The sequence below is a fragment of the Crotalus tigris genome, unplaced genomic scaffold (genome assembly GCF_016545835.1).
Source record: "Crotalus tigris isolate CLP2741 ecotype Arizona unplaced genomic scaffold, ASM1654583v1 scf7180000018965.556698, whole genome shotgun sequence".
Classification (NCBI taxonomy): Eukaryota; Metazoa; Chordata; class Lepidosauria; order Squamata; family Viperidae; genus Crotalus; species Crotalus tigris.
This window is the reverse complement of record NW_024097301.1, coordinates 42,217-64,514: the sequence shown is the minus strand read 5'-3', so window position 1 is coordinate 64,514 and position 22,298 is coordinate 42,217. Positions and strand designations below refer to the sequence as shown.

Genomic DNA, 22,298 nt, shown 5'->3' with positions numbered 1-22,298 from the left:
GAGCTAATGAGGCAGCAGATGCAGCCAGAGTGATTTCACCTTGATAGCTTCGGGCATGGGGGGAATTAATATAGTCACTGTCTTGAGGAGGGGTCCACTTACTGGGGGTTCACCCTCTGAGCTGTCTGAGGCGTCCACTGCCCCTGCAGTGTAGGCTGGAGTTCTTTCCCCACGATCGGCAGGTTCTTTTGGCTTAGCTGGAGACTTCCCAGATTTGCTGGCTGGTGATCTATTTGAGTTGTGCTGGAGGGCTTTCGAGCGGCATTCTACAGCCCGATGCCTCTCTCTCCCGCACTTGAAACAGTTTGCCTTTTGGCCATAGCCAATGGTTTCACTGGTTCACGTGTTGACTCAGGCGGTGAGCGGCTCCATTGTTTTCCTCGGCGGTGTCTCTTCAGTAGGCTGATCTCTTCTTCCTCTGCCAGGACATACCATCGTCAAGTTGGTGTGGGTCCCCTCGGGGCAGGCAAGCGTCATATAGGTTGTAGTTTAGTCCATCTTTGAAATAGCTAAGGAGGATGTCTTCTAGCCAGTTCAGTTTGCTGACAATGGCCCAGAATTCTTCTGTATATTCGGCTACCAGGCATTTGCCTTGCCTCATTGTTTTTATCCTTTCGCAGGCTTTGCGATCAGCCAGGGGGTCCTCAAATCGCCTTCTCGGAGAGGACATGAAACGGTTGAAGTCATTGAGCTCTGGGGCATTGAAGTCGTGCAAGTTCACCACCCAATCTGTGGCCGGCCGGTCCAGAGCAGATTGCACGATCCGGATACAGGCTTTGACGCTGGGGAGTTGGATTAGGAAAAACCCCAAGCATGTCAACTCCCCCTTGAATCTCACGTCCAGCGGCGGGAGTCTTTGAATGAATCGGTGCCTTCATTGTCAGTGGTATTGTCTTCCATCCAGATTGCCATCTGCAGGTTGGTGGGGAATGGGGACTACTGGATCAGCAGACATCCCTGGGGCAGAATTCTCCTCTCCTAGGGAGCTGAGGTTCTCTTCATCAGGTCGATAGCTTTCTCTAGGATCCAGCTCGAGTGCGGTGCCCAGCTCCCTTCCTCTTCGCTTGCATACAGGGATTTCCCCATCTCCTGCTTCCATTCTGGTTGGTTGACCCTCCGTCTCAGGGTCACCTTGATTTCTTTTCCCACTCGCCTTTCCAACGCCCGTTGACCACCGAGGTTTGTGGTTACGTGTCTCCACCACCTCTTCTTCTGAGGAATCTGACCTCTCAGATCCCGACATCTAGCAGGTTTTCAGTTGGGGCAGTGGCTCCCTCTCCGGGGGTTTTCTCCCTTCCCTGCTCCATCGTCTGACATGGTAATTTTTGCCAAGTCCTCCGACAAGGTTCTCCCTTCCAGGTGGACTAATTTTGCAGATCCTGTCTAATGTAGACAGAACTCTTGGAATATTTCTTCCAACAGGCATCTTTATTAAGAGACAATAATTGCAGACGTTCTAGACAGGATCTGAGGGACCAACCCCTCCCATTCAATGTTTTAAGTTTTCCCAAGCAGCCCCCACCCCACAGTCCTTCCGGGCAATGATCACTCATCCTCTCTTTTCCCAGATCCCAGGCATTACTTTGTTCCACCCCTTTTCCCTCACTGCCAGCAAAAGGGAGACTTCAGAGAGAGAGTAGATGAAAGGCGATGGCCACATTGTTATGGTCAGTCTTCTTGATGAGAATCAACATCCAGTCCTTTGTAGTTTAAGTGAAGGAAGTGAGAGTCATAAAACCCCCCTTGCTTTCTCCTCCCCTTTCGTAGTATGACAGAATCCAGAAATGGATTTTTTTCCAGAGTAGGTAGCTACAAATGAAATATAATTGGATTCTGACAGTTTTGCTTAATATTGAAAATACTGCCTTCTAGAACAGGGGTCCCCAACCCCCGGGCCATGGCTGGAAAGGTTGGGGAAGTCTGTTCTAGAACCTTATTCACATCCTTAATATGTTTAAAGGTTTAAATCATGTCCTCTCTCCCTTTCCCTTCTGTCTTCCAAGCTACACATATTCAGTTCCTCCAATCTCTCTGGATGTTTTCCAAATGGGGTCTGACTAAAGCTCTTTTAGGACCTCTTTTTCCTGCTGGTGATCCTTCTAGTGGTGCATCCCAGAATTTTGTTTGCCTTCACAGCTACCTGGCCACGCTGTTTCCTCATTTTGCAATCATCTGCTATGAACACAACTACATCTTTTTTTTTCTGCTGTTCAACACTGGACCCCCAATACTGTACCCTGCCAGAGAATTCTTTTCCCTCAAGTGCATGATTTTACATTTAAAACTGTAGTCTATATTTTGACCAATTTTCCAACCATGCCAAATCATTTTCCATGTTACGAACATCCCCAGGAACATCAACTCTATTACACATTTTTGTGTCATCAGCAAAAAGACAAATCTTACCTAGCAACCTTTCTATCATATCACTTAAATGCTGAGCAGAAGGGGACCTAGAATTGAGCTTGGGAGTAGGCTGCTTGTGACAGATCTCAGACAGTGGCCCATTAGCAATCATACCCTGGGCTCTATCCTTGAGCCAATTCTCTACCCACTGAACCACCCAGTGGTTAAGCCACAGCCTGTAAAACTTTTCATGAGTTTGTTATGTGCAACTGTATTAAACGCTTTGCTAAAATCCAGATAGGCTGTCCACAGCACAGTTTATAAATATATTATATTTATAATATAAAAATATAAACCTTTGTAATCCAGCATTATAAAGCTTCTAAAATATTCCCATAGTATTTCAATATTTGTTATGTCAGACTGGAAATTTTTATTAAAATATAATCAGGAGAAGTAACAGGTGTTGCTTAAAAGAGACTCATGTGCAGCCAGAATAGAAACATCAGGAAGGTCATTTTGTTAACTTAAGCACGTCAGAGTAACTGTCATACGGACAGGCAACAGTGGAAGAAACATACTTCTAAAACAAGCCATTAACTGAGTTCCTAGATCATACTGGTTTGCTTAACCAATGTTTACTAAAGAAATGAGCTGAGATCATACAACAAGCTACACCAAAACTAAATGCACCACATTGTGGCTTAGTTATTCTCCCACCCACCCCCTCCCCAAATATCACAAAGAAAAAACAACTGCTAAGCACACGGACAGAGAAAAAAGGGAAAATAATTAGTATACATTTGGGGACAAAGGAATCTGGAAATGCATCTTCCACTTGATGGAAATCAAATGATTATTTATTTAAAAAGTTGTTTGGGCGTGGGATAAAGAAGCTTCAGACAGCTGCCACAATTTGTCTTTACTGGACCCCCAGAGGTAGAGACTGGGGAAAGAAGGGACCCCTGGCTTGCCCAGCTGGTCCAGGGAGGGCTGCAGGCCTCAAGCAGGAAACCAGTCCTTCACAGCATCAGTCTAGTGGCCGATGGTCCTCTGCAGAGGTTACCAGGCTGGAGCTGTGTTGGCTAAACGCCTCATGCGCCTGCAGAGAAGAAAATAAGACTTGTCAGTAGCAGATTCTTGGCACAATTTCAGCTTAAACTGGGAAACAGGCTGGAAGAGAAGACAGGAATAACTCCTGTGCATGGAGAATGAACCATCATTCCTATTTCGGTACATGGAATTCAGCACAATCCATGGCACAAGAACATTTCTTAAGGAAAGCTCCCTGCAAACCAGAGGGGCACAATTAGCCAGGGTTCCTCAAAATGGTCATTACTGACCCCAAAGGATCAATGGGACAATCCATTGTTGTTGTTGTTATTGTTAGAACTATTAATTAAAGTATATTTATTACATTATTTTCATACATTGTTTGGTGATCCATGAACCATCCAAAACTTTATCTGAAGACTCTGGGAACCTTTCTCTTAACCCTTCTTCTGATCATCAGAACTAGCTAATTCTAATTTTAAAATCTATGAAACAACTGGGAAGACAGAAAGTTTTTCACTTGTATTTGTTCATTTTATTTGCCATTTATCTCGCGGTGGGGCTACTTTAGGAGAAATACATTTGACCTCATGCAGAAAAAATAAATAATTCCACAAGGCAGGCAGTACCTTGTGTTCCGGTCTTGGTCTCGGATCTTCTTCTCCATCTCTGCATCCGTGAGGGTTTCAAGCAGAGGGCACCACTGGTCGGCATCGCCAGTGTTACGAATGGCAATCTCCACAGTTGGCAGGGGGTTCTCACTAACATGATGACATGAGAGAGAAGAATCAGGGATAATCAAATCCTGAGCTCCAAACCTTGGAGTATGGGGTCACATCCTTTTATTCTGACTCACATCCTATATGGACTGCCACATCCAGAGGAATTGGATCTGAAGTTAAGCAGACAAGTTGGCTTCAGATTGTGAAAGACACTTGGACTCCCAGGTGCAAGGAAGCAGAGATGCTGCATTACAGCCTCTAGCAGTCACAACAGCTGAACTCCACGTGGTAGGAGTAGGAAAGCTGTGCCTCTCAGAACGTCTACTCCCAACAGTCCTGAGCAGCACAGCCAAAGGAAATATTCAGCAATACCTGGTGGTCCACAAATCATCCATCCTTCAGATCCCCCCACTTGGGGACAGGATCAGAGCATAAATACCTGAAGGCGTATGTCTTCTGATGCCAGCTCAGCTGCCCCCGGATACTGTAAGCGATGGTGGTGACGAACTCACCACCCAGTCCAAGCTCTGAGCACAGCTTCAGGGCAAACTTCTCAGGGGAATTCTCCTTCTCAGACATATCCCACTCAAACTGGTCCACCAAGGAAATGTTCCCCACATGAATGTTGAGCTAGAAGCAGAAGACACAGGTGAAGTCTTCCATTTTTTATATGCCAGTCAAACTTATCTAGCCATCCCTCTCCTATGGAATCAAAATAAGTTGATTCAGAGTGCTACAGACTGAACCTCCATGCCTGCCTCCATGCCTGCTGGCTACCTTCCTTTGGAGAACAACAGATTCTATGCTCCACCTGTTTCAGGACATATTGGGGTGGGCAGAAAAGAAACCCCAGCAAAGAAATGGAACCGTCCAGAGGTACCTGGAGGTATCATGCAAGACAACTACTCTTGCTTGATGTCGCATCAGAATCTTCTTCATAGAACTTGCTTATTCCTATAAAAATGCATATATTCTCATCTTTCAGGATATCTTACAATTATAATCTAAAGAAAACTCATTGAAGGTCTTTTAGCCAAACATAGCAAAATGTAATTATAAAAGATAGCAGTTAACATATTAAAATACAATTTATACTGCTTATAAAGCAAAAGTAGCAGCTGAAAATCCAACTGATCTGCAGACCTTGGTAATGAAAATTGAGAAGCATACTAAAAAAATGAAACTCAGATTAAATATAAAGACCACCACATTAATGACAACATTAATGAAGGAGTTTCTTTTCTTCCTTTGTATGTATTTGAGTAATTTATAAAGTTTATAAAATATCAAAAACTAGAAAAGGTGTTTTCTCCCTTTAGGGTTAAAAATTTGAATTAATGTAGGGAATTCTTTTAATATAAATTATGACAATTGATAAAGATTAATGAGTAAACAGAAGCATATACTATTTCCCAAAGCAAGGAGAAGCAGAGATGGTTAAACTGACTTTATCCAAAGAAGAGAATATATACTTAATTTTGTTTCTATTTGGAAATTGCTTTCAGATTTTGTACTTGCAATGGGGAAAAAATGAAACTTTGATTTTGTTTTTGCTAATTAGGTAGGCTTGTTGCTATAGAAATGGCTAGTATATACTGTTGTGTAAAAATAAAAAGTTGAGGTTGTAATGTTATCTTCTACTGTGCTAATTGGAAGTTGGTATGTTTTTCTTTCCTTTTCCTTCTTTACACCATATTTTCTCCCCCCCCCCTCCCCGGTGTCAGAATCCAATTATATTTCATTTCTAGTTACCGACTATGGAAAACCCCATTTCTACCCTCTCTGGATTCTGTCATACTACGAAGGGTAAGGGGGATGAGCAAAGGGGTTTTATGGCTCTCACTTCCTTCATTAAAACTTCAAAGGGACTGAATGTGGATCTCACCCAGAGGACTGACCGTAACAATAAGGCCCATCAGCTTTCATCTACTACTCCCTGAAGTCTCCCTTCTGCTGGTCAAGAGGAGAAGAGGGTGGAAATGTGACACCTGGGATTGTCGCTGGAAGGATGGTGTGGTGGGGGCTCTTGGGAACACTTAAAATCTTGAATGGGAATTTTTATCCCTTTTAGGGACCACTCAGGGACTGACATCTAGCCATCACCCGCAAGGAAATGGACAAGCGAAACATTCAAACTCAGTACTTGAGCAATATTTAAGATGCTTTCTTAATTTCCAGCAGTCTGATTGGACAGACCTACTCCCTTTCGCAGAAGTTGCCTACAATAATGCAGTCCACTCCAGCACAGGTTACACTCCTTTTCAAATAGCTACCGGTCAAAGTTTCAACCCCATGCCAGAACTAACCCCAAACGAACCTGCGATCCCATCACTGAAAGAATGGATGGAACAATTACAAAACACCTGGCCAATAGTTAGAAAAGCACTAGATCAGTGGTTCTCAACCTGTGGGTCGGGACCCCATTTGGGGTCGAACGACCATTTCACGGGGGTCGCCAAACAACGCAGATATCCAATTAAAACAAACGTCTCAGAGAATATCTGTTTTAGTGAAACAAGGCGGACTTTGTACTCAGTCAGACGATACGTTAGGAGCAGTGGGGGGGAATAGAAGTATAGATGAGATCAACAGCAAAGAGCGTGAGGGTGCTGGGGGAGTAGTAACAATAAGTGAACTGAAAAACGAGGGTCGAGGTGGAATCCCCAGCATGGAATATCGTGATAACACAAACGCAAATGAGCATAATGTGCGCTGGGGGAGGGAAAGAGAGAAATGCTCCGAGGAATACAGGAAGAAGAAACATCTTGACAGAGTGTAGGAGACTTCAATTTCGGGAAACAAACGATGCTTTCATGACTTAAGAACCAAAGAGAAAGGGGAGGTGGGTGGTTACGTGGATGTAAGCAAGAAGGAACTATCTAGTACTGTAAGTGAAGTACTAACGTTGAGACCTTGGAGCATGGGTAATCCCCCACCCCACTGGAGACAGCCTAAGGAAACACCGAATATATCAACGGAGAGGATTGTAGAGAAGACTTCCCCCTCTTACCATCCACAGCCCGGGAGTATCCAGACGGAACGCAAACAACGATTGAGACCTCCCCCCCTCCCAAAACGGTCAGACATCTCCGAGCATCTGAAGGAGCGTCGAGAGACACAGGAGCATTAACGTGTGGACTAAGGGTTTGCACACACACCCCAGGATATCCGGAGGGGAGAGCATCGCCTGATAAGAGGTCCATTTTAAAATACCCTTGGCGGGGGCACTGAATTACCTACCGTATTTGGGAGGGGAAAGGGTAGCCTCTCCAGCCCCACTGCCTGTAACAACTCGATCACCCCGTTCAGCAGTACCAACCCGAATGCGCCAACAGGAAGTGTGGAGTGACCCCGATGAAGATGCACAGGGGAGGAACACCAAGAGTGGAGGGGAAAGAGTAGTGAAGACTGATGCTCCTGATTGCCGTATAGAGAACATCCAGGGCAAGTTAGTTAAAACTAGGATGGAATGTATAAAGATCGGAGATAAAGAGAGGAGATGCCTGGGAGCAACAACTACCAGATCGTACTCGAAAAGGGGAGAAACAGCCTCATTAGCATGTTTGGTGAATACGACCCGCCCACCCCACCTTGCAATGCTGATCTGCCCGTATCAACAGGCAACACGGAAGAACCCTCAAGGCGGCACCGTGCAAGCAAGGAGCAAGGAGGAAACAGGGGGTGTGTTAGCAATTAACTTGAATAACTTCTGCAGAGACCATGATTGGGGAAAACAGAAAGAAAATAAGAGACAGTGCATTGCAACGGAGCAATCAGAACGGAGTGGGGAAGGGGGGGATGGAGGTGTGCAACTAAACAAAGTGGGTGTGGCAATAAAGCAAAAAAAGAGGGGGGAGGTTCCATCAAACCCCGAATTTGGCAAAGAGAAAACACCCAATGACAGTTACACAAGCAAGAAACGCAAGAAAGCAATTATTGCTAATAAGAAACCGGCAACTAGGAAACAGCCTATTCCATCAGGCCCAATGACAAGATCTAGGAGCCGGGTGCAGACTCTGGCCAATCTATAAAGAGGACTCTCCTACTGACCGGCATTTTGAGCCCTGATGATGTCAGCAGTTGCTGACAAAAGCTAGGCGTTTTATTGGTTTTATTGTAATTTTATTGACACTTTACTAAATTTTATTAAATTTTTTAGCACTCCCTGGTGCTCACATTTGTTTGGTTTTAAATATGGATATACCGAGGGATCATATTTTTAGTGTAATTGTTAACACACACACACACACACACACACACACAGAGTGTGTATGTGTGTGTGTGCGTGTGTGTGTGTGCGTGTGTGTGTGTATATATCATCAGGGTAGTCTCCAGTCGATAGGAGAAGTTAAAGTAAAGTGATATGAAGGATCGGGAAACAGGATGATGTAAACACAATGGAATCTTGGGCTACAGAGACAAACAATGAGGATATAGTTTTGAAAGAGGATCGTAAACAGAGAAACAGGGGGAGGAGAAGAGAAATAGGGAGTACTAAGAAGGAAGATGAGGAGAATAAACAACATAAACACAGACAGTGCACATCTAATTATGTGGAATTAAGGAGTCCCCCCGACTTACAGTTATGCAAAGAAGGGAGGAAGAGCTGCGGTACCAGCACAAGTAAGGAAAGTGAGGAAATTACAGCTTGCAACACAGAAACTACGATCAAAACGCAGGTGGATTGGCTGGGACCCATGACGAGGTCAAGAAGCCGGGCGCAAAGAACTCCACATTTATAAATAGCTTCTCCCATCGACTGGAGACTACCCTGATGATGCTGGCAGATGCCAGCGAAAGCTTGGTTTTATTCTGGTTTTATTAAAACTTTTTATATTTTTATAACTTCCTGGTGTTCGTATGTTTTATTGTTTAATATGAGTCTACCCAGGAATCACCGTTTTCCTTTTAATATTCTTAATAATATATATATATATATATATATATATATATATATATATATATATATATATATATATATATATATATATATATATATATATTATATAATATATATATATATATATAGGGCGACGTTTCGACGAAGTCCCATTCATCATCTTCAGGCTGGTGTTTTCAGCTTCGTGCTTCGAGGAGCAATGTGTGGTCTTAGCTGTTTCTTCCTTTTAACTGCCAGTGGGGGTATGAACTGATTGGGTGGGAGCTTGGCTGTGTTCTGATTGGGTGGAGGTGTGTTCTGATTGGTTAGGGGCTTGGCTGTGCTCTGATTGGCTGGGGGGTTGGCTGTGCTCTGATTGGCTGGGGGGTTGGCTGTGCTCTGATTGGCTGGGGGAGTGTTCTGTTTGGTTGTGCTCAGGTTAGTCTGAGTTGCAGGGGGGTTTAAGATTTTGGGCTGCCTTGCTATTTTTTGACTATATATATATATATATATATATATATATATATATATATATATATATATATATATATATATATATATATATATATATGATTGGAAATAAAAACAAAAACATGACTCTTGGGAATATTCATGTTAGTCAAATAGTAATGATCACCAAGAGAGTATCTATAAAAATAGAATTTTAATCCACCGAGCTTTCGTCAAACACAATTGACATCGTCAGGGTTAAAAGGTAAGTGCCGGGGGAGAGTCTTATATACAGCTGTTTAGTGTCTGCTTCCGGCTCCTGGAGCGTGTCATAGGCCCCAGCTGATCGGGTTGGGTCTCCAGCCTACATCCCACATTACTAGTCTGCATTCTGTCATAAGTTGTTTCAGAGTTGGGAGTCCAGATCTTTTTGCCTTCCTTGCTCATAGCCTCCCCCCCACCACCATCCCACACACGACTTCCCTCTACGAGTGGGGGTGGGCAATTATCACTTTCAGTATCCTTACAAGCCTCACGGCTATTTTGGTCTTGTTTATCCGTCTCCCGGAATTGTGCCCTAGATTCATAACCCCCGCCCATATTGTTCCTCCTCCCCTCCTTCTTCCCCTGGGTTCCCCTGTACGGTCCGCTGTTCGTTCCCACACGCTCTGTCTTGCGCACCGTCAAGATGTTTTTTGTCGTTGTCCTATTGTCAGTGGCTCGTTGTTCCATCCGTTGCCGGTGGGCAACGTTACCGTCCGTCCTTGGTTCTCCATTCCCACTCCATACGGTGCTCTTCCCCTTTAATTGTAGTCGCTGTTTCATCCCATAACTTTGCGCTGGGGGTGTCGAAGGGGGGTGCATTCTCCTGCTGGATTGCGATCGAGTTGTCATGCTGTGTCTGGTAGCCTCCTCATGGGGGGGTTCATCGTCGTTCTCCTCATCTCTACCGGACCTGGTTGTATTCCGTTTTTCTTCCAGTTTCTCGAATCCCCATCCATTTCCATTCCATCTCCATGCTGTTCCGTTCTCTACGGATCGTGGCGAATCCGTCCGCAGTTGTCTGCCAGGACTGGTCTGTAGTTGTTCCAAGAAGGGGGGGCCATCAGTGGGGGCTGCATTAATGTGATTATATGAGGAGGGGGGTCGAGCGATGTCTTCTGGATAGTAAGTCTTTGAATTAAGTCCCCTCTCCCGGTTAATGCGGCTACCAGCATTCCATATTTTCAGAGCCTGGTGTGCTGCACACAAATCCACACGCCTATTGATGGATTCAGTTTCTGAGAACCATGCCTCTTTTAATAAGCGGCCTCTTTTTGTGATATCATTAGCCAAGATTTGGGCATTCTCAAAATCAAAACGATGGCCATATTCTACTGCATGAGCCCAAATCTGGGAGTGTTGTTCACCCCGTCTAATGGCTAGCCTATGCTCATGTAGGCGGGTCTTAAGTCTTTTCGAGGTCTCGCCTATGTAATTACTCTGGCAATCTGCACAGTTGATTTTATAAACTATGGCTGATCTCTCGGCGGTGGGGAGCTGATCTTTGGGGCGCATCACCTTAGCTCGTATGGTTTGGGTGGGTTTGTGGGCTACCTGTATGTTGTGGGGTGCCAGAAGCCTGGCTGTAGCCTCTGACACGTTTCTGATGTACGGTAGTGACACGCGTGTGACCCGTGTCTGGAGGTCCTCTCTTGATTGTCCATTATGTAGTCCGGGTGCCATACTGTGTCGCTTAATAAACCTCGGGGGATACCCATTCATTCGGCATATGCGGAATAGATGTTTTCTTTCTTCTGCCTTAGCTTCCATGGTGCTGCAGTGCGACTGTACCCGTTTGAACAAGGTCTTAATACAGCTGGCTTTATGGGAGGCCGGATGATTACTATGGAAATGGAGGATGCGGTCCGTATGAGTGGGCTTCCGATAGACCTTGGTGTTTAGAGTTCCATCTGGGGAACGTTGGACCAGTACGTCCAAGAAGGCTATCGAGCCCCGGACCTCCTCCTCCAACGTAAACTTAATGTCCGGATATATTGAATTTAATACTCCCATAAAGCCGGCTAAATGGTCTCGTTTGACGACCATTTATTTTCATTCATTCATTCATTCATTCATTCATTCATTCATTCATTCATTCAATGATGCAATCTTTGATCTCCGGGAAGAGTATAATCCAGTTATTTATTGTTAAAACAATATTTAAAACAATAAAAACAGTTATATAAGCCCTCAGAGTGGGGCTTAGGGGGTCGGAAAGTTCTTTTATCCCCTTGCTGATCCAACTGCCTGCTCATTGCCTGCGTGACGGGGCCACTCTTCCTGATTGCCTGTAACTGCCTTAACTGTTCCGCCCTCTCTTTCCTGCACTCCAACTTTGCATTTTTCTACTCTGTCATCCCTGTCCCGCCTCCTCCTCTCTACGCTGTTATTACCAACACACTGTCCAATCCCTCCTCTCTACTCAATGCAAGGCGCCCCCTCCAATTCGGCATCACACGAGTCCTGCCACAGAGTTTCTCCTTTTTATTCTCCCTGTTAGACTGCTGGTCTGCCTGCCATTTTTGCGTTCCATTGTCAGTTCCTATCCCATCTCCCTCCTCCAGCCCCACTCCTCTCCTGACCTGCCGATCCATGCACCCTTTCTGCCTTCTGTCATCCATTCCTGTCACCCCTCCCTTCTCCAATTTTTCCCCTTCCCTAACCTGCTTACTTGTATACCATTCCTGCCTGCCATCATCCCCTCCTATCGCTCTTCCCTTCTCCAGATTTTCTCTCCTCCTGTTCTGCCGGTCTACCTGCTGTTCCTGTTTCCCATCATGCCTTCCTATCAATCCTCCTCTCTCCGGTAGTTTTATTTATTTACATATATATATATATATATATATATATATATATATATATATATATATATATATATATATATATATATATATATATATATATATATGTTTCTGAGGTTTTCGCGGGTATTTGTATATAGGTCTTTGGTTGTTCGGGTTTTCTCCCGCGTAAAATTGGAAGTGTCTTGGCAACGTTTCGACGAAGTCACATTCGTCATCTTCAGGCTGGTGTTTTAGCTTCTTGCTTTGAGCAGCAATGTGTGGTTTTAGCTGTTTCTTCCTTTTAACTGCCAGTGAGGGTATGAACTGATTGGATGGGAGCTTGGCTGTGTTCTGATTGGGTGGAGGTGTGTTCTGAATGGTTAGGGGCTTGGCTGTGCTCTGATTGGCTGGGGGAGTGTTCTGTTTGGTTGTGCTCAGGTTAGTCTGAGTTGCAGAGGGGTTTAAGATTTTGGGGTTAGGGAGTCGTTTGTCAATAAGGGCAGGTTTCCAAATGGCTGGTAGGCGGGAGGTATCATCTCGCTTGTTCATGCTGTGTGGGCGTTTTTCTATCTCGATGGCTTCTCTGATTATTCTGTTATTAAAATGTTCACTTTTGGCAATGGTTCTGGTATTTTTAAAGTCAATTTCATGTCCTGTGGCTTTAAGGTGTTGGACCAGGGAAGATGTTGGTTCCTCTTTTTTGACTGAGTTCTTATGTTCTTCAATGCGTGCACTTATTCTTCTGTTGGTTTGTCCGATGTATGTGGTGGGACAAGTGGTGCATGGGATTTCGTATACTCCTTGATTTTCTAATTCAATTTTATCTTTGGGGTTTCTAAGGATGGTGGATATTTTTCTGTTTGTGCAGAATGCTGTTTTGATGTTGTGTTTATGGAGGATCTTACTGATTCTGTCTGTGGTGCCTTTTATGTATGGGAGGAGGGCTTTGCCGTTTTCTTGTTCTTTGTCTTGGATTTTAGTGGGGGTTTCTTTTTGGATTAGGTTTGTAATCTTATTTCTATGGAATCCATTGGATGTTAGTACATTGGTGAGAGTGTGTAGTTCGGGTTTTAGGTGTTGTTCGTCAGCTAAGCGTTTTGTTCTGGAGATGAGTGTCTTGGCTACAGAGTTGATCTGTGCTGGGTGGTGGTGTGAGAGAGCGTGCAGATAGCGGTTTGTGTGTGTTTTCTTCTGGTAGATGGTGTGTCCTAGGGAGCCATTGGATTTCTTGTAGACTAAGACATCCAGGAAGGGAAGTTGGTTGTTAGCTTCTGTTTCCATGGTGAACTGTATTTTGGGGTGTAGGCTGTTGAGGTGTGTGAGGAAGTTGTCCAGTTTTTCTTTCCCATGTGGCCAGATTATGAAGGTGTCGTCTACGTATCTGAGCCAGAGTTTGGGTTTGTGATCCGATTTTTCTAGAGCTTGGGTTTCAAAGTGTTCCATGTAGAGGTTTGCAATGACAGGTGAGAGGGGTGATCCCATGGGTGCTCCTTCTGTTTGTTTGTATTTTTGTCCATTATAGATGAAGTATGTGTTGGATAGGCAGTGGTTGGTCAGATCTAAGATGTGTTTGGGGGGGTTATATTTGTTTTGAATAGCTGTCAAGGCTTCTTTGATAGGCACTTGGGTGAAGAGGGATATGACATCGAAGCTCACTAGTAGGTCGCTGGGCTGTAAGCTTTGTTTCTTTATGATCTCTATAAATCAGAACACACCTCCACCCAATCAGAACACAGCCAAGCTCCCATCCAATCAGTTCATACCCTCACTGGCAGTTAAAAGGAAGAAACAGCTAAAACCACACATTGCTGCTCAAAGCAAGAAGCTAAAAACACCAGCCTGAAGATGACGAATGTGACTTCGTCGAAACGTTGCCAAGACACTTCCAATTTTACGCGGGAGAAAACCCGAACAACCAAAGACCTATATATATATATATATATATATATATATGTATATTCTTAAGAATACTAAAAATAAAAAGGTGATTCCTGGGTAAACTCATGTTTAGCTAGCAATAAATGTAAGAACACCAGGAAATTATAAAAACTATAAAAAGTTTTAATAAATTTAAAACACCAAGCTTTCGCCGGCAACTGCCGGCATCGTCAGTATAGTTTCCAGTCGATGGGAGAGGCTATTGATGGCTGTGGCGTTCTTTGCGCCCGGCTCATGGATCTCGTCACGGGCACCAGCCAATCCATCTACACTTTGATCCTAGTTTCCGTGTTACTGATCGTTGTTTTCTTGCTTTCCTTTGTACCAACATTCTCATCCTTTTTCTCCTCATGCGGTCGTGGGTTGGGGGAGCTTGCATGTTTAAATTGTGCACCAATCTTCCCGGCGAGTTGTAATTATTTAGTCCACGCAGTCTCTCAGTCCTATGCTGGAATTTCTCCGTCACCTGTTGGCTCGTGCTCCTAGTAGTAAAACGCACATGCTGGTCTAACATGAAGAAATGCCGGTTCGCGAGCTCCCTGCGGCAATACTCTCGATAGTTCAGGATATTACTCCTCAGACTATCAATGCGCCTATGTAGGTCATTTATGAGTGGGTTGCCTACCCCTGATCTAGTCCGACACCCAGGGATCTATTGAAACAATGTTGCAATGTGAGAAAATAAGCACTGCCCAAAATGAAATGCAGGCCTCAGTAAAACTAATTCAAGAGATGATGCAAAAAAATCATGAAGAGACACAAAGTAACTTTGAGAAATTAAGCAAAGAAACCCTGGATATAAAGGTACAATTTGAAGTGCAAAATCAAATGATTATTAAAAATGAACAAAGAATCCAGAAAATGGAAAATAAATCAGAGGATATTGATAAAAAGATGGAAATGTTATTACAAGAAAATGAAAAATTAGAACAAGCAAATCAAGATCTAGAGGGGGGCAGTTAAGATTTTGGAAATGGACAAGGCGGAACACTATTTGAGATTTCAAAATATCCCTGAGGATAGAGAAGAAAACATAGCAGTTGTGATCACTGACCTTCTGGCAGAGGCTCTGAAGGCAGTCAGAGTAGAGATCCAAATGAAGATTGATGAAATATTTCGCATGAATTCAAACTATGCAAGGAAAAACAAACTACTAAGAGAAGTACATGTAAGGTTTATAAAGAAAACAACAAAGGATAAAGTACTGAGAAAAGTGAGAGATGAGCCATTACAATGTAAAAACAAAGAAATTGTGGTTTTAAAGCCAGATACCCAAGAGAATAAGAGATGTTCTTAACTACAAAGCGAATTGCCAAAGGCATAAACTTCAGATGGCTAATGCCGGAAGGCATTTTAATAAATTGGAGCTATATAAAAATCTACAAGACATACTAAGTGAACCGTTGAAAGATGTTTGTAATGGACTTTTGTTAGAGGCTAAACTCCCAACTACAAGGATGGAAGCAAACATTACTCTAATATCAAAAAAAGATTCAGATTTGAGGCAGATTAAGAATTATAGATCGATTTCACTGCTTAATGTGGATTACAAAATTTTTACTTCTATAATGGCAGACAGACTGAAAAAATACTTAGTTGAATTCATACATCCAGATCAAAAGGGTTTCTTGCCAAAGAGACAAATTAAAAACAACTTAAGCGTGATAATGGACGTATTAGAATACTATGAACTACACCCAGGGAAACAATTGGCACTAATATTTTTAGATGCCCAAAAGGCATTTAACAATGTTTCCTGGCAATTTATGATTCAGCAACTAAAAATTATGGACTTTGGACAGAACTGGTGTACACCGCTTAGAGAGTGCTTGCACTTAAAGCGGTATATAAGTCTCACAAATAAATAAATAAATAAATAAATAAATAAACTTTATAAATATGATAAAAACAATATATAACAAACAGACAGCCAAAGTGATTGCAAACAGAGACTACTGAGAGCTTTGAGATAAGGCACAAGGCAAGGATGTCCATTATCCCCACTGTTATTCATTTTTACCTTGGAAGTTTTAAATAGATACATTAGACGAGATACAGAAATTAAAGGACTGGAGATAAAAGGCAAAACATATAAATTACAAGCATTTGCTGATGATTTAGTATTTATCTTAGAAGAATCTTTGGAGATGATCCCTAAATCATGGGGAAAGATAGAACAGTATGGAGAAATGGCGGGATTAAAAATAGAGAAAAAAACCAAGGTAATGGTTAAGAATCTTACAGATAAACAAAAAACAAATGTCAAAAAAAATAGAGGTACAGATAGTGGAAAAGGTTAAATATTTGGGTATACAGCTATCGCCAAATGTTCAACAACAAAAGAAGATAATCATATAAAATTATTGAAACAAATAAAATGGGACTTGGAAAGATGGAAGAATCTGCAGTTGTCAATATTAGGAAGAATTGCTACAGTGAAAATGAATGTATTGCCAAAGATTCTATTTTTATTTCAAACAATCCCGATAAAACTTGAGAATTTTTTTTCCAAGATCTAAACTCATTAATTTTGAATTTTGTTTGGCAAGGAAAGAAAGCTATAATTAAGATGAAAATGTTACAAGATGCTAAGGAAAATGGAGATTTTGGGTTACCAGAGTGGGTCTTGTATTATCAAGCATCCGTTTTAATATGGGTGAAATAATGGATAACTCTTAGAAATAAAAGGTTGTTATATTTGGAGGGCCATGACTTACAATTGGGATGGCAGCTTTATTATGGTATGGAAAAAATAGAGTTCATAAGTATTTTCAAAATAACTATATAAGAAATGCTTTGTTAATATTATGGGAAAAAATTAAAGCTAAAATATATTTTAAAATTCCAGGGTGGTTATCAACTATGGAAACATTTGTTCATCCAAACTTGGTAGACTTTGCAAAAAATTGGACATATAGAGATATTCTAAATATTAATGGGAATTTAAAATCTAAACAAGAACTTTTTTTTACTTTTTTTTATAGTGCTGTTCAACCCTTCGTATGCGTACCACCTACCAGGTCCCAACGTACCACCGGTTGAAAAGCCCTGTCATGGACCACAGTTCCCATAATCCTGTGGCTATGCTGGCTAGAAATGCAATGTCTTATTTTCTCTGCAGTATGTGCCTAGGAGGCAGTAGGTCTGTGGGATTTAGATGTATTTAAACATTTGTTTTTTCTGTCTAATTTATTAAATCAACATCTAATTCGAAATTAAATGTTTCTGTGAAATCCAGGGTGGTTTTCAAAAAAACCTCTCAAAGACAGCACCGCTTAAAACAATATTTATTTTAAGAAAGAAAAATATTAGTAGTAATTTACTTAGCGCTGTTTGACCATAAAATGTGTTGTTCTACATATGCCTGGCTGAACAGTGTTTGTAGTTGCTTCTAAACGGGTGAGGGATGCACTGTTCATATTTTCCTTGGAAGAAAGTTCTATAATTGGGATGCTGACTCTGAGAAGACTCTGCTCATGGCCACTGTTCTATAAACCAAACCAGAGGGACCATCTGGTCTAAATGGATAAACATAGATGATTAGGGGGCTGGAGGCTAAAACATATGACAAATGTTTGTGGGAACTGAGTGTGTCTAGCTTAGTGAAAAGGACTAGGGGTGGTGACATGATAGCAATGTTCTAATATTTGATGGCTGCCACAGAGAAGAAGGGGTCAACCTATTTTCCAAAGCATCAGAAGGCAATAATAGATGGAAACTAATCAAGAAGAAAATCAGCCTAGAACAGTGGTGGCGAACCTATGGCACGGGTGCCAGAGGCAGCATTCAGAGCCCTCTCTGTGGACACGTGCGCTATCGCCCCAGTCCTAGGCCTTCAGCTGGGTTTTATAAAATCTTTTCGCTTTAGGCCTCCGCCGCTGTGTGCAAAAAAAAAAAAAAAGGTTCAATCAGTCAATTTCAACTTCTTGTGGGAAAAAAAAAGATCTTGCAAAGTTGGAATTGATTGATTGAACTTTTTAGTCCCACCCAGTCTGCCGTTACCACTGCAGCCATACCCACCCAATGGGCCACACCCAGCCAATGAGCCACACCCACACAGTACTCGACGATGCATAAGTGGGTTTTGGGTTGCAGTTTGGGCACTCAGTCTCTAAAAGGTATGCCATCACTGGCCTAGAACTAAGGACTTGTGAAAACAAATAACCAGTGAAAAGGCTTGCCTTCAGAAGTTGTGTAAGCTCCATCACTGGAGGCTTTTAAACAGACATTGGATATTCCATTGTCTGGAATGGTATACGTCCCCTGCTTGAGGAGGGGCTTGGACAAAAGATCTCAAAGGTCTCTTCCAACTCTCTTATTCTTTGAGACAAGTGCCGCCAACCTCTCCCCCTCCCTTCGTCCCTTCCTGTGTACAGAGGGAGGGAGGGAGGGAGGGAGGAAAGGAAGGGGACGGAAACAGGAAGGGAAGGAAAGAAGGAAGGAGATGGGAATGAAAAGGAGGGAGGGAGGGAGGAAAGAAGAAAGGGAGATTGGAATAAGAGGGAGGGTCTGAGGGAAGTCCTGCCTTAGCACTTGGCCACCAGCAGCCCTATTTCCCTTTCGCCATCCCCTAGTGATCTCCCATCTTATTGTTGAGGATGCTTTGGTTACAAAGCCAGGTCTCCTCACATGGAGAGAGAGTGGGCCTCCCTCTGACCCATGCACTTTGCCCTCTTGAGCAACCTGGCCAAGGAGAACAAGCATAGAAGCAGTAGCCTTGAGGAGCAGGTAAACACAGCCGGGCACCCCTCTTAGAGAAGTGCAGCTAGGGTAGGCAGGGCTGTCGGGTCCTGGTGTCATGGGAGCTCAAGGGCCTGGCTGGGCACTTGACCTCCGCTGCCCAGGGCTCCAGGCAGTCCGTACAACCGTCCAGGGGCCCCGTGCATGGCCTGAGACTCAGTGAGGCTCCTCCAGTGGACCATGCCCCGGCACTCGCCCGGGTCCCACCCCCACTCCGCTCGAGACCCTCAGAAACTCCCCAGTCCTAGCTTGCGATCGCGGCGCCTGCGGACACGCAGGGGGAGCTCTCTCCGCTGTCCGGTTTTTCTGAAAAGGGTCGAAAGTCACCCTGGAGGGGCGACGACCGTAAGGAGGACCCTCGACAGATCGCGGAAGGACAGCAGCCTTTCCATTTGATCCGAGGCAGCTCCTTTGGACCGACGGAAAAAAGATCGGCCATTAACATGGCCGATCACTAAGCCGTGCCAGCCGAAAGCCAAAGTCACCACCAAGCACAACGAAAGCACTGCAGAGGAATTGGGTGAGACCTTACCTTACCTTTCTTGTATCCCAACTACCTTCGTGTAAAAGCCTCCTGAAATTTCTTTCCCCCCTCCCCTTTAACATGGCGGCGTCTGTCTACTTGGGAAATTAAAGCTTTGAAAAGAAAAGAACAACTAAACTAAACAACTAAAAACTGGACTTGCACTTTCTGGATATTTGGGGGTCCCAAAAAGTTCCCATTTGTATGGGGACCTATTACCTTATCTACTTGTTAAACTAGAAAAAAAATTAAACTGGATAAAAGCCTAACTTGAGTTTGGAATAACACTTTACATGCTATGGGGGAGATCTTGTGGCGAAGCCTGGTATAGCAAGTGAATTTCTTAGACTGAGAGACCTGCTAACTGCCTAGATTTGTCCTTGGCACTATCTAATAAAGGTAAGAACTTGAAACAGCTGGGTGGTGAAAACAACTTCTAGAAATAGTGGAGGCGGACATTCACTGACTTTTATCAAAAATAGTCTCCACTAAAGGACTATGTCAATACTGCAAATACTGTATATTCTTGCTTTGACAATATGCAAAATTGTCTGGTATTTACTGGGTTAATTAATACATAGCTTAGAATGGGGGGGATAAAAAGCCCGGGAAAGAAAGAGGAAGTAAACTTTTGACCTTCACACTAATTGGATAATGTGACTTGTGACTGCAAGATAAGGGAAGGGTTTAGCAAGAAAAGTTTGATGCCAGCGAGAGGAAGTCAAATCCTGGCATCAAAACGTCCATGATGGTGACTGGCAATTTGTAGCTCTGTAATAAATACTTTAGGAAACATGCCTGAAAGTTCTTTGAAGTGCTTCATTAGTTGGAACCCTGACATCATGCCAGAATCCAACATTCTTTTCAAACGACCTGCGGTCCCGAACTCCATCAGCTGCCTCTATGCTTGAGAGGAGTTGGCAAAGATTTGGGGAAGATCTCATTATGGAGAAAGAAAGATTGCCTGAGCCCAGAGCCGTGGCTGCAACAGTTTCCCCGGTGGGGGAAGCGACAGCCAGCAAGCCGGGGGAGAGAGGAATTTGGCAGATTTCCCAGCTGAGAGCGAAGACTTCAAAAGCAGAATGGACAGATAAAACAGTTATGGATGAGTCGTTGGAAAGATGTCAAAACTTAGAAATGAAAACCAGAAATCAGTTCCTACAAAGTGAAACCTACAGCCCTTCTACTGCAAATGTTCCTGCCATGGACTCTAGCCCTGAGAGAGAAAATCCCAGTCTGAATCCTCTGCAGCAAGGGGGAAATTGGGTTTCCCAGCAGGTGGCTGATCCATGTCCTCTGAACTTACCACAGCTAATAGGGGCCTTGCAATGCATTGGGAGAACAGCCACAGCAAGGAGGTTGGCCACAGCCCCCAAACGTGCAACCCCTGGGCATAAATCTGCAGCCAGGTTGGGGCCTACAGCAACTGGGGTGGCCTCAAGAGCAGTGGGGAGCCCAGCAGGAAGCCTGTCAGACCCTGCCTTCACCAGCCAGAGACCCCAACCCTGAAGAGAGGGTGAGTTCCAGTCTGAGGCATCTGCAGCAATGGGTAGATGGGTTTCCCCAGCAGATGAATGATCAGCAGCAGCAGAGAGCGTCACCAACCCCTGCAGTCCAACAACAGAAAAGACCATTAAAACCCCCACTTGCGCAGCCACCATTGGGAGGCCTACAGCAGCAGGGGGCACCATCCAACCCCGCTGGCCAGCAGCAGAGAGCCCAGCAGCCGTGGAACCAGCCCCGGTGGGGGCCACAGCAGCCTGTGTTCGCACCACCTTTCAATGCAACCTTTGATGGGGACCCAGAGAAGCTGATTTTTTTCCTCAACCAAGTGCGTTTTCACTTGAAACGCTGGGCCTATCTGTACCTGGAACCAGGGGCCATGGTCGATGTTATTGTGTCCAACCTAGAGGGAGAAGCATCTGAATGGCTGAACAATTTATATAGCGAGCAAGCCCCCGAATTGGAAGATCCCCATCGCTTGACAATAAAAAATAAAACAAGCCGGGAGGCCTGCCCTGGAGTACGTGCGAGAATTCCGCAGGTTAGCAGGTCGAATAGAGGGGTGGCCTGAGCAGTCCCTCATCCATTACTTCATTGAGGGATTAGACGATCACCTCTCTCAGGCCTGCATCTATCGAGAAATACCTGATCGGCTGCAGGAGTGGTACCAGACAGCCGTGAAGCTAGATGTTAAGCTCTCTCACTATAAGAAGCCTCCCCCACATGAACCTGAGCAGCAACAAGAGCTACCTGGACAGCAATCACCCCCACGAAAGCCTTCAACTACTGCAAGGGCTGAGAGACCCAGGCCACCTGCACGCCCTTCCTTCGAGTGTTTCCAGTGTGGACAAGGAGGACACCGAGCGGCCACCTGTCCAGTCCCCTACCCTCAACTGCAGAGCAAGCCAGAACCAGCAATGCGAAAGAAACCTGCTCAGCGGCCAACGAGAAAAAAATCCAACCAACTCACGCAGGAACCAGTCGCCCACACACAGGAGGATGCCGAGACTCCAGGTGGACCCGCCCCTGCTCTACCCTTCTTTGACAGCGACGATGAAGGAGAAAACGACCCAATGGTGAGTCGACAAATCCTGCCTTTTTCACTGGCCGCCAAACTTATAATCCCTAAGTCTGGGGCACAAATAGACTTGAACGTACTAATTGATTCGGGATGCACCCGCTGCATTATTAGTCTGGCGTTTGCCATGAAAATGGGCATAAGGGCAAAACAGCTTTCCAAACCGATGAGATTTGAGCAAGCCGATGGCTCCCTGATGGGAGGGACTCTTATTACACAATTAACTGAGCCTTTACGCCTA

At 44.1% G+C, this 22,298-nt stretch overlaps 1 protein-coding gene across 4 annotated transcripts in view; it reads right to left on the bottom strand.

Moving 5' to 3' along the window:
* Positions 1 to 2,755: 2,755 nt before the first annotated feature.
* Positions 2,756 to 22,298, bottom strand: part of SMARCB1 (SWI/SNF related, matrix associated, actin dependent regulator of chromatin, subfamily b, member 1) — a 59,917-nt gene continuing 40,374 nt past the window's right edge. For 2 of the 4 annotated variants that reach the window (XM_039357907.1, XM_039357906.1), the window contains 4 exons: positions 4,561 to 4,751; positions 4,256 to 4,291; positions 4,029 to 4,160; positions 2,756 to 3,448 (listed from right to left, as the gene is read on the bottom strand). In XM_039357907.1, the coding sequence (XP_039213841.1) occupies positions 3,409 to 3,448; positions 4,029 to 4,160; positions 4,256 to 4,291; positions 4,561 to 4,751 (399 nt within the window). In that variant the 3' untranslated portion in view covers positions 2,756 to 3,408. The remainder of the gene's footprint in view (positions 3,449 to 4,028; positions 4,161 to 4,255; positions 4,292 to 4,560; positions 4,752 to 22,298) is intronic. The other 2 variants (XM_039357909.1, XM_039357908.1) reach the window with 1 other exon arrangement.